The sequence below is a fragment of the Opisthocomus hoazin genome, chromosome 1 (assembly GCF_030867145.1).
Source record: "Opisthocomus hoazin isolate bOpiHoa1 chromosome 1, bOpiHoa1.hap1, whole genome shotgun sequence".
NCBI lineage: Eukaryota > Metazoa > Chordata > Aves > Opisthocomiformes > Opisthocomidae > Opisthocomus > Opisthocomus hoazin.
This window is the reverse complement of record NC_134414.1, coordinates 15041759-15053954: the sequence shown is the minus strand read 5'-3', so window position 1 is coordinate 15053954 and position 12196 is coordinate 15041759. Positions and strand designations below refer to the sequence as shown.

The 12196-nt window shown below is 49.4% G+C and overlaps 2 protein-coding genes across 3 annotated transcripts in view; both read right to left on the bottom strand.

The window, feature by feature from the left end:
- The window catches only part of PANX1 (pannexin 1), a 30941-nt gene extending 23652 nt beyond the window's left edge, over positions 1-7289 (bottom strand). For both annotated transcript variants that reach the window (XM_075417488.1, XM_075417485.1), the window contains exon 1: positions 7071-7289. In XM_075417488.1, the coding sequence (XP_075273603.1) occupies positions 7071-7251 (181 nt within the window). In that variant the 5' untranslated portion in view covers positions 7252-7289. The remainder of the gene's footprint in view (positions 1-7070) is intronic.
- Positions 7290-11337: 4048 nt separating this feature from the next.
- HEPHL1 (hephaestin like 1) overlaps positions 11338-12196 on the bottom strand; it is a 35813-nt gene continuing 34954 nt past the window's right edge. The window contains exons 19-20 of the mRNA XM_009932594.2: positions 11638-11718; positions 11338-11540 (exon numbers count right to left, since the gene is read on the bottom strand). Of these exons, the coding sequence (XP_009930896.2) occupies positions 11338-11540; positions 11638-11718 (284 nt within the window). The remainder of the gene's footprint in view (positions 11541-11637; positions 11719-12196) is intronic.

The following is a 12196-nucleotide window of genomic DNA, read 5'->3' as shown; positions in this document are numbered from 1 at the left end:
GAGGTCCTGTGCCTTGGTAACACCTTCTCATCCACTTTGCCTAAGCCTTGCAAGCTCCTTTGTGAAGATCCGTCCTCAGGCATCTAAAAGAAGATGCCTCAATCCCAGCTGGGACTTCTCAGAGTTGAGATGCAAGCAGTGGGCCTACTCCGGCTCCTTTTACCCAAACAGAGGTGGAAATTTTGCTGTCAACGTTAAATGAGAAGGATACAAGCCAGTCCTGTGACTCCCACCCTAGCATCCCTGTAGATGCTTTCCAAAAAAGAAACCTACCTACAAAAAGAAACTCCCAGAATCCCAAGGAAAATCTCAGATCTGAAGGAGAGTCCCTGTTCAGTGTCCCACCGCTTTGCTGGGGTGCAAGGTGGGATGAGCAGAGGGCTCAGCATCCTCCGGCTGCATCCCTTACCAGCGAGAGCACAAAGCCAGCAAGCCGGACTGGTTTCCTCCCCAGGGGCTCAACACCCCTCTGCTGACTTCAACATCTAATTAAGAAACTACAAACAACAGAGAGTACTTCCAAGAATCAATCTCAATCATATGCTGAACTATTTTTCCTGAATCAGCATCAGGTGGTTGTAGTTGACAGGATCAAACCTTCAGTAAGTAATTATTTCGTTTCTAATACACTGCAATTACTGGAAAAAATGATTTACATAAGCTTGGATGAAAATCTAGCCATTAATTACTACTATAATTTTCCACATGGCAAAATGAACTAGCCATGATACCTGATTTTATCTAGCAAGAATTATCTATGTTAGCAGCCACTAAAGAAAAACCCACAAACAAGAAAATCAAGGCACACACAGCGTACAGACTGCCAGGCACCACCCAATGCACATCCTCCACCCCAACATTAAAAAAAATTTTAAAATATGAAAAAAGATGTCCCACGCATGCCAAAGAAGCAGCAATTGTATGTGTGGGTGTGCACACATGCATGAAAGTTGATCAGAAGGAATTATTTTATTAGACTGACACATGCCTCTCACGGACCAAAGTGGCAGGTTGGGTGAAACAGAATGAACACTGTGTTTAAGAAGGAAGTATGGAGTGACATAAGATAGCACTGAAGAAAAAAACCTGGTCCCTGACGTTTACTTCGGCAATGGAGTAGTAGCAGCACGTAAAGCTCAGGTGATGCAGTGTTTAAGTGGAGTGGGTCAGAGGAGCCAGCAAGTATCTTAGCCTCTCCGCAGGGCTGCCAGTTATCCCTCATGGAAGTTTCAAAATCATGTAGTGGGAAAAGAGATGGGTGTTTATCAAGCATTGACTTCAGAGCAATAGGTTATTTGATTAATGGAAGAAAATTTGTGAATTAAATTCCCACCAGTGAGATTTAAGGAAAACAAACAGTTTCCCTTTACCCGAAGGAGAAACATCTCCAAACAGTGGTGATCACCATCTGGCTCCACTGCCAACACTGGTGGTACCCCACATCCCAGGCAACACCAGAGGGCCACGATGCTTTTAAAATTAATTCTGGCACCAAAAGCAGCTTACCATCATTGTGTAGGAAATGTAAACCTGGCTCTGTAGAAGTCAAACAGAAAAACTGTTCACTCCTCACCAACAGCCAAACAGGAGAAAAACTCCTCACCAACAGCTGAAGATGTTCACCCAAAGACAATTTAGACTTGACATTAAAGGCTTTTACAGGTGAGTCCTGGCTCCCCAGGCAGGCCCGTTCCTGGTGCTGGTAACTTCTGCTATTTGCTGAGCACTCCTCGTACGCCGAAGAGCGGCACAGCGTCTGCTGCTGCTCTCTGGGGTCTGCACCTCTGACAAACGATGCTCGAAGTTCACAGCTTGTCTGGCTGCTCCAGACTGGTGCTGCTCACACCTCTGTGGTCTCAGTCCTGCCACTAACACCCCGGGTCGCAGAGCATCCTGCTGAACCAAATGCAAGCCTTGCACACCTCAGCTATCAGCACGCAGCCTGCTTCGGCAGCACTTGGAGGTGTTTTCCTAGCTCTCAGCCAGCAGCTGCCACAGTAATAGTCTTTGGCCTAATTACGCCCAACTTCACTCCAGCCCCCAGCTCTTAGGGAAGTGACAAGGCAGGATGCTTTCCCAAAAGCCTCCCCTGCAACTTGCAAATGCGAAGGGAGAGGGACATCAGCAGGGAGGGCCAGCGACGGGGTAGCAGGAGAGGAAAGAAGCCTAATTCAAGAGTTAAGACTTTTTTTTTTTTAATGTTTGTTGTGATTTAGTCTCACAATTGTTTTTTTTATTTTTTACTTTGTATACATTTGATTCTCATGACTGCTTGAGAAACATGATTAACCCATACAGAGAGATACAGGCTCAGCTGGACATGCAATAAGGGATGCTGGAGACGGGCCCTGCTGCTCCCGTGGCACCCACAGAAGCTGTTGGGGTGCGGCACCCAGAGCTCCCCACTAACACCCTTCACCCCATTTTTTCTGCTGGCCAAAGCACCTCAAATCCCGCAGGCAGCCAACTGGAGGGATGGGAACTAAAACAAATTGGGGAAAAAGCCAGCCCAGAATTTACATGGAAATTGAGCGGGCCAGACAAGGATTGTCACCACTGGGAAAGCCCAAAGCGGTCAGTGGGGACATTAATCCCGGTGGTGTGTAAAGCACAGAGGAAGACTCCCTTCCCAGCCTCTGAGTGCCCTCCAGCAAGGAGATGAGATGTGTCAGAAGGAAGTAAGACCTTTTTAGTGCAGCAAATCTTCATTCTGACAGATTCATGCAGATGCTGTGACTTGCTCCATGGCCAGGCAGTTCCTAACCCACCATTCTGTCACAACTGACAAGTCCCCAAACCTTCATGCTGATTATACTCAAGCTTCTTAGGTGACTTACTTCACATATCACAGTTTCTGGGTCCTGGGAGGGTTTCCAAGGTGGTCTGTTATGTTATGAAATAAACAGAGATGCTAAACCAAGAGGATTAATTCATACCAGCAATGTATGAGCCACACACAACCAACATCCAAATGGAACTTGTAGTAAGGACTGTTGGTGGGCACCACAAGATTCCTTTCTTCTCCCCTCTCTAGGTCTCTCCCTCCTTCCTCGTCTCCCTTCCCAGCCGTCCCCTCCCACACGAAGCCGCAGCAAACGCAGCCGGCACACGCTGCCTGCTTAAGCACACCTGAGCAATTCCCAATTGCCTTCCTACAGGAAAAGATGCAAATATTTGATGTTGAGTGGACAGCTCTCACATCTGCTTTTCTTTCGGCTGCAACCCAAGGCAGCCACTGACATTTTTCCCAGAACTAACCTGGAAACGAGCCTCTGCCAAAATTAAGCAGCTTGTTTCGATTTCCTCTCTGCTCAGCTGTCTGTACCTGCTTAGGGCTGCAGTATCCTGGTACGAGCAGTGCCTTGGTAATAAATATCTATGTTTTCAGCTAAGTTGTTGACAATAAGAAAGCGTATCTCGTAATACATACATGCAGAGTTTAAAAACTGGAATCTCAATCCTGGCTCAAAGCTACTCTTATTAAAAACATGGTCATGGAAAAATGGTACAGATAAACTTCTAGTGATTCTCTGGCTTTTACATTGCTGAGGGTGCCCCTATCTTTCTTGTCTCCTTTTCTAAGAGGGATGGGTGATTTAGCCATATTTATACAGTTTCTGTTACTGTACTACCTGACCACCTGTAGTATATTTACCCTAAGAACTGCTAAATAATATAGGGAAATAATTTAAGGCCATAACTTAGGAAATATAAGCATGCACAACGCAATCCTCACAATCCTATTGTTATCTCCATTTTCAAGTTCCCACTATAAAATTATATCAAATTACATAAAATTATATCAAATTGTATAAAACAAGGTCTAGCTGTAAAGAGACAGCAGGTGCAGAATTTCAGGCAGCAAAGCTTCCCAGGGCTGGCAAAGAACAGCTCAATCACAGCTAAGCACTATCAGAACCAGCTTAAAATCATCACAAACCTGCAGCTGACTATGGTTTTCTAAAATATAACCAAGAATAAACTTAGATTAGACCTCTTCTTGCCCCTGAAGGATGCCTTAGTGCGGTGCAGGCACTAACCCGAGGAGTTTCGGCAGTGCTCGCTGGCTACGTGTGGCAGCTGGGTTATCCATGTCTCTGGCAGAGAAATCCTGGAATCTCATTTATTTCCTGAATCTTCTATCAACACTAAAAGTTACTTGGCAGTTTCAGCAAGCCTTCATGGCTCTCATAAACATTTTCATCATTTTGCACAGTGAACAGCAACCGCACGCAGGAGGACAATTGCAGCGAGCTGACACCACACTGCCACGGAACAGGCAAGCAGAGCAGGAAGGGAAGGTGACAGCTCCAGGTGCCAAGAGAATTTTATACCCCAGCAGAAATAGGAGCTGAGTGTTCATTTTTGGAAAGGGTGTTCAATTTTTGTACCTGGAGGCAGAGATACTTCCAGGTTGTGACTCACTGTCACAACCACTTCTGACTTGCTCTTCTTCAGACCTAAAAAGCACCCTACCATTTTCTCTCAGTTTAGCACTCCTGAGCTTTTTCCAAGCACAATCACATCAGGAAGCGTTTGAAAACAATCCTTACTTTCTATTTTATCGCTGGCTGAACACTAGTGGTCACGGAACTGGGCATACCCAGCCCCCAAGATCCTCTCTCCCCCCCAAAAGCCTTAATGGAAGAGCTTCGGGGTCTCCCGTCAGCAGCCAGCCCGCCACGCCGCAAGGACGGTGCAGGAAACAGGCGACAGCCGTAACAGCAGCGTGGCTCATGCAGTATCACTTTCTGTATGGAAACCATGTGGTGTAGTTTCACTCACGCTGGGAGCCGGGCGCATTCCTCATACTTATTTTCATATTTTTAATAGAAGAGCTCAGGTTTAAACCCCATGTTTTCTTTTAACAGGCTGTCAGGATTAGAAGCAAAATAAAACACAAGCAAGATGTAGCACGCATTTTAGCTCTTGCTTTCTGAACCCACTGCAGTCACAGATTCCATCTGAATTAGTTTAACACTGAAACATGTTACATATAGTGTGCACTGAGGCTCCAGTGTTTGATTAGCGAAGATGAAAACTTAATTCATCTGAAAAACAGGCGCACTTGACCAAACTCGGCAACTCAACTGCATGTTGAAGCTTTATGTAAGGAAGGAAAGTGAAAAAATACTTCTGTAGAGCTCATAAAAGAGACCTTGATACACAGGCACTGTTTCAAACTGGATCCAGCGCTTCTGGTGGAAAAGCAGGAGGAAGAAGAATGAAGGGGCCCACATACAAGCTAGTCTATGGAAATGCAAGCCCTCTTTTTCATTGCTTTAAGGGGAAGAAATGTGCACATCTCAGTAGCAGATCTAAAACTAAAAGCAGCAGGTTAGATTACAGAAATATGCTGTACCCATCCAGCCTCTGACTTAACAGAGCTGCCACAGGGCTCAGATCTGGTCTTGGCATTCCCAGCCCGGCTGCCCTCGACTCCTCTGCGTGGGTATTGCAGGCCACAGTGCTTTGGGTCAAACCCACATCTATTGCATCATGCGAGTAGCTAGATGTAACAGCAGCAGTCTGGGGCACCATATCTCTTAAGCAGGCTTGGTATCTGATTGTTGTTATTCTTCATGGTTTTGCAGAGATTCACCACTAATTCACAGTCCCATTCCAGCTTCCGCTCTCTTGACATTCGCTTGACTCACAGAATGGTAGGAGTTGGAAGGGACCTCTGTGGGTCATCTAGTCCAACCCTCCTGCCGAAGCAGGGTCACCTACAGCAGGCTGCACAGGACCTTGTCCAGGTGGGTCTTGAATATCTCCAGAGAAGGAGACTCCACAACCTCCCTGGGCAGCCTGTTCCAGTGCTCCGTCACCCTCAGAGGGAAGAAGTTCTTCCTCATGTTCAGACGGAACTTCCTATGCTTCAGTTTGTGCCCATTGCCCCTTGTCCTGTCGCTGGGCACCACTGAAAAGAGTCTGGCCCCATCCTCCTGACACCCACCCTTCAGATATTTACAAGCATTTATTAGGTCCCCTCTCAGCCTTCTCATCTTCAGGCTGAACAAGCCCAGCTCCCTCAGCCTTTCCTCGTAGGAGAGATGCTCCACTCCCCTCACCATCCTCATAGCTCTCCGCTGGACTCCCTCCAGTAGCTCCTCATCCCAGTCCTATAGACGATGTATCTCAGGTGTACAACGCTGAATGCCAATAAACAGGTGCATGCAGTAAATCAAACTATTCCTGAAAGGGCAGAAGTCCTGTCTCAGAATGGACAGTACTGCTCATTCACCTTTGAAATCTTCAATCCTACAGTGCTATTTAAATTCTTACAAGGAAATAGATGTCATAAGCGAAGCCCCCAAGTTACAAGTCCTTGTCATGGGTATTTAAAAGTCTCCTCATCACTCCAGACTCTGAGCAGGGCTGGCTGCTAGGCTGCTGCACAAGCCCTTCCGCAGCTTGGGGACGGGGCAATAAAAAAAGGCAGACAAATAACGAGGAAACTTGGCCCTTCTCCCGTAAAGCACAGCTTTACCTACCGCCTCGCAGCAGCAGCGGAACGGGCACAGCCGCAGCCGAGCCGGGACAGCTTCTGCGGGCCCCCCGCGCCCGTCCTGCCCGCGGCCCCGCAGCGGGGGCCCAGCCCCAGGGCACCACCGAGCCCTCCCAGTCCCAGCGCGGGGGTCCGAGACCCCTTTTCCCTCGGCACCTGTCCCTGGCAGCTGCCGAACGACAGCGAAACCTTCCGGCAAAACGCTCCGAGCGCAGCGCACGGCCCGGGCCGGGCAGCAGCGGGAAACAAAGAGCAGAGCACACGGCTGCATCCCTCTCCCCAGCCGCCCCGAGACGCGGGGGGGCTCCGGCTCGGGAGGCGCCGGAGAAGGACCGGGGCAGGTCCCCAGGAGGAGCGGGGACGGGGCAGAGCGGGAAGGGCCAGCCGGGATGCCCGGCGGCCAGCGATGCTACCCGGGGGGCTGCTCCCCCCCTCCCGCGCTCCCCACGGCCCAAAGCCGCCTTGTTCCCCCCCCCCCCCCCGAGTGGAAACACCCCCCCCCCCCCCCCCGGCAGCCGAGCCCCACGGAGCGCTGCCCCCGCCGCGGGAGGGGGCCGGTTACCGATGGAGACCTCCTGGGCGAAGGCGAGCGAGATGAGGAGCAGCGGCAGCCCGACGGCGATGCAGGTGACGATCTTATCCAGCGCCAGCTCCAGCCGCAGCCCCTTGTAGCGCGTCTCCGGCGGCTCCTTCAGCAAGAAGTCGGAGAAGACGTACTCGGTGGCGATGTGCGCGATGGCCATGGCGGGCCCGGCCCGGCCCGGCTAGGCTCGGCGCGGCCCGGCGCGGCCCCGCCCTGGCAGCGCGGCTCCGCCCGGCGGGGCGGGGAGGAGGGGGGGGCGGGGAGGAGGGGGGGGCGGTGGGAGGTGGGGTGGTGCCGCTGCTCCGGGTGGGAGCGGGGCTGCGGGCCGGGCCGGAGGGCACCGCTCGGCTGCAGTCGTCGCGGCGGGGAGAGGCGGGCCCGGGCCGCGGTACCCCCCCTCGGGTAAAACCCCCCCCGAGCCGCCGCTGCTCCCGGCTGAGCGGCCCCAGCTCGCTCCCCGCCACCTGAATCAGGAGCCCAGGTCTGGAGCCCCCGGCGCAGGACGGACACGGAGCTGCGGGAGCGGGGCTAGAGGAGGCCAAAGGGATGGTCCGAGGGCTGGAGCACCTCTGCTGCGAGGACGGGCTGGGAGAGCTGGGGCTGCTCAGCCTGGAGAAGAGAAGGCTGCAGTGAGACCTTACAGCAGCCTGCCAGTGCCTGAGGGGGCCTGTGGGAAAGATGGGGAAAGTGTTCTCAGCAGGGCTTGTTGTGACAGGACAAGGAGCAATGGCTTTAAACTGAAAGAGGGCAGATTCAGACTGGATATAAGGAAGGATTTTTTTACCATGAGGGTGGTGAGGTGCTGGCACAGGTTGCCCAGAGAGGTGGTCGATGCCCCATCCCTGGGAACATTCATGGCCAGGTTGGACGGGGCTCTGAGCAATCTGGTCTGGTTGAAGATGTCCCTGCTCACTGCAGGGGGGTTGGGCTAGATGGCCTCTAAAGGTCCCTTCCAACGCAAAGCATTCTGTGATTCTACCTCATCTGGCAGATGCTCCAAGCCCTGAATATACCTACCACCATCTGCTGTGGCATTTCAAAGCGTTTGGTCTCCATCGCCACATCTCCAGTCAATTTTTCTGGGAGCCAGTGGAGTACCTTCACCTTTAATAACCCTTACGCTGTTTTCCCCCTCACATTTTCCCAGTTGCTTTCTGAAGCTCTGTAAGCTCGGAGCACCCTCAGCCCCCTCAGCCCAGGAGTTGCGGAGGTGCCTGTCCACCCCGTACAGAGCTACCTCCCCTGCTGTGCTTTGTAGGGCTCCCCGAGCTCATACTGCTTCTGCCAAAAGGGGCAAATTGTTCCCTTCTCCACTCAACCTTTCTTTTATGAAGCTGCTGTCCTATGTGCTTTCAATTGTCCTTTCCATTTTTCCAAGCCATCATCCAGGGAAATCATTGCTCATACGGAAACTCTTCTACAACACTGATTCCCTTTCTTCTTCTTGCTGTGCTGTTTTTGTGCTGCTGTGTCCTCTCCTGGATGGGGCCGGGGCTCGTGACTCACGCTGCATTCAAGATGCGGGTGCCCCAGACATCTGTGTAATGGTACTAAGTGGTTTTCTGGTTTGCTCACTTCGTATTCCCTACTGATTCCTAATATTAGGTGGCCTTTCTGCCCGCTAAAGGGTACTTGAGCTAACGTTGTCATTCAACTATCACAGCAAAGATCCCACTTCTGGGATGCTTAGACAGTCTGAAGCACGCAAGGCTGGGATTGCTTTTTTCCACAAGCACAGCTGTAAATGCATCAGTATGAAATTTTATCTTTTTGTCACACATTTTTCATGCTACACATACCTATGATTGTCACTCAGCCTGGTCATCCTTACTCACACCCCTTAGAGAAAACGGTGAAGAGCAAAGGTCCTTGCAGCACCCCACGAGTGACTTTCTGCATGAAATCTGGCTGCTTATTTTTGTCTTTTGACCAGTTATTTAGGCTCCGTGGACCCTTCCTCTCCTCCCCTGGTGATTTAATTTCTTTAAGAAGCTTTGACTAAGGACCTGCTCAAATGTCCTATGGAAATGTAAAAATGTAAACAGGCTACTTTCGTCCAGGTCTCTTACCTACATGTTGAGTCCTTCAAAAGCCTCTCTGAGGCACAGTTTTCTTTGAGAGAAAAAAAAAAAAAAAAAAGCATTGATTCTTCCATGATCTGTTTTGTTCTTTTGGACACTTTTCTCAGGTGTTTTTTTTAATAGTTTCATCCAACTTGCATTGCGTGGGTGTCAGAGCTGCTTATTGCTCTGGAAAGTTTGTAAAGATTGCTCTTGCATTTGTCACCTTTTGAGCTTCTGGTGCTAGGACAGCTTCTAACTCCTACCCAAGTCTGTAATCCCGATTTTTCATACTCGAGGGCCTGTTGCGCTCGCTGGAGAACACGCCTGTCCTGATGACTTGTCCATTTTCTTCCTTTGCTTGTTTGGTTGCTTTGCCCTCTGTTCCCGCTGGTCCTTCAGCCCAGCGCAGATGCTGTCCTTCACCGGAGGAGTCAGGGCACGGCTGGCCACGGCGCTGCTGCACCGGGAGGGCAATGGTAGACGCAGTGCTTTACATTGTCTGTGATACTTCATGCTCTCCATGACAGGCTGTGTCACCTGGGCAAGCAGCGGGGACGTCCTGAGGCCCTGAGGACCTTTGAAGGCTTCGTTCTTGTTTCACAGCCACCATCCAGCTAAGAAGCGTGCCAGATGAAATGAACTGTGCCAGAAGGTTCATACAAATAACCAGACTTTTCCTATTGTTGTAGTCACTTTGGCTGGCTTGTTTCTATGGTCAAAATATACTTCTGATTCTGTTTCTAGAAAGTCAGACACGTTAGTTAGTCTAAAAGGAAGTACCAAATAATTTCCTTTATTAACAGTGTATGTTTAGGTGAAAGGCTTTGATTTTGTTTGTATACAGAGAGCAAATGTTCTGCATAGAGCATAGACAGTGGTTTTGCACAGAACAGGAGACCTCAATTTTAATGTTTACAAAACAGAAAGATGAAAGGGCTGAGAGTATCTGTTTTTGTCAGCTCAAAGGGAAGATTTAGAGAAGGAGCTTGGAAGTGTTTGTTGCTGTGGTGTAACTCCTCTTTGGGCTCAGTCCTGCAGTTCTGCCTCATGTGTGCACTCCTAAAAGACTGAGGAAAAAAAGAATCAAGAAATAACCGAGAAACATCCAAGAAACATCAACATATTGGTTAACTGGACAGAAACCCAGGACACCATTAAGCTACAACAAGAGTGATGGGCAGTAAAGTTTCCTACATTTGAACGTACTTCAAAATACAGAAGTGGAAAAAATAAAATAAAATACAGCAACTTGCATTTACATTCAAGATCAAATTTGGATGAACAGCTTCACAGACGTGTTTGTTCTGGAGTTCCTCGGCAAGAGCTGTAGCCCACATGAGTAGGCAAGGGTGAGCACTATCTAATTAAAAATGAGCTATAAATATTCAAGTATCACTAAACGTGGCCTGATTCTGCCTGTCTTCCTCGCAGAGCACAGGGATTGGCCTCCTGATGGCTTCGTTACAGGTATGGAGTGAGGTGCTACTCGGTGCAAAGAAGAGGTGCAGAATCGGGACCACAACGATCAGCAGTTACAAAGTCAACTAACTTTCTCAGAGGTTGCTCAGGGTTAGACTTTTAAAGGCATTAAAAAAAGGTGTTAGAAACTAACAACAGGGGCACTGCTGAACTCCATCAGGTGCTAAATTATATTGGTAGGTCCCTAAATGCCTTTAAAAATCTGTCCCAAACACACAGTTTCTTCATGTAACAGGGCAAAAAAAAGAAAATCGCTTAAATGTCAATGAATTCATTAAGCCAGACTTTGGTAAGCCACGGGGACTTCCAGATTAACGCCTGCTCCGTCAGAAGCCGGCACGCTTATAACAGTCCCTGGCGGTATTTATTCCTTAGCACGAACCCCGTGTTTCTGCACAGAGCGCAGGGACGCCACGCTGCCCGCTCCTTCCTCCCGTGGAAACGCCGTGCAGCCGGTGTGGGTGCCGAGAGGTGAGCTACTCTGCTCGGCTGCCAGATTTGATCTCAGGCGAAGCTCAGCTGAACTCCAGAGGAGTGGAAACGGTGATGGGTGGTACGTGGCTCTCGGAGCTGAACCCTACAGCTCACGTTCACGCGTGTGACCGCTGGCTGCGGGGTAGGACTATCCGTGTATGTCTCCAGTTTTGTTAGCAGCATGTCATGAAATCCAGTGCGGCTCTGCGAATGATGTTAAAAGCGGGGATCTACGGGGAATCTGTTAGAAGTGCACTTTTGTCATGCAGAACTGTGTAATGGATCCTGCTTCCTTGGTGGGCAATGAGGCAGAAGATGGTTAATATTGCTGACAGCAGAACCAGTCCAATGAAAAAGAAGGCTGTGAGTATCAGGCTGGCTTCTCCAGGACTCAAAGTTTTGCCAAAAAAATTGCCCCCTTTGCTGTCATCATCTGTTAAAAGAAAAATAGTTCATAAGAAATCAGCATAATTCATAAGAATTCAGCATAAACCTGAAGAGTTTTAAATGACGTTTTAAGAAATCCTTACCCTCTTCAGTGGTCCTGTTTTTTGCAGTAGCTGTATCGTATGCTCCAGTTGTGAGTCCACCTTCTGAAGGAGCTTCTCTCTCTGTGCAGAGAAAGAAAAAGCAAAGTGAAATTGAAAGCCTTAATAAACACTTTTTGTCTTCTGGAAAAGTACCCCTGATTTTATTTAATTCCTTCTACCTTGTAGCCCTGAACAGAAATCCTGATTAGATCAACACAGCTATTGCTCTGGGCAGCTCCATGGGCAACATCCACCTTCTCTATAGGCACCTCTGTTACTTCACTACTAACTGTAGTGATAGGATGAGGGGCGATGACTTTAAACTGAAAGAGGGTAGATTTAGATTGGACATAAGGAAGAAATTTTTTGTGATGAAGGTGGATGAGGCCCTGGCACAGGTTGTCCAGAGAAGCTGTGGATGCCCCATCATTGGCAGTGCTCAAGGCCAGGTCGGATGGGGCGTTGAGCAACCTGGTCTAGTCAAAAGTGTCCCTGCCCATGGCAGGTGGGTTGGAACGAGATGACCTTTAAAGGTCCCTGCCATCTCAAACCATTCTAT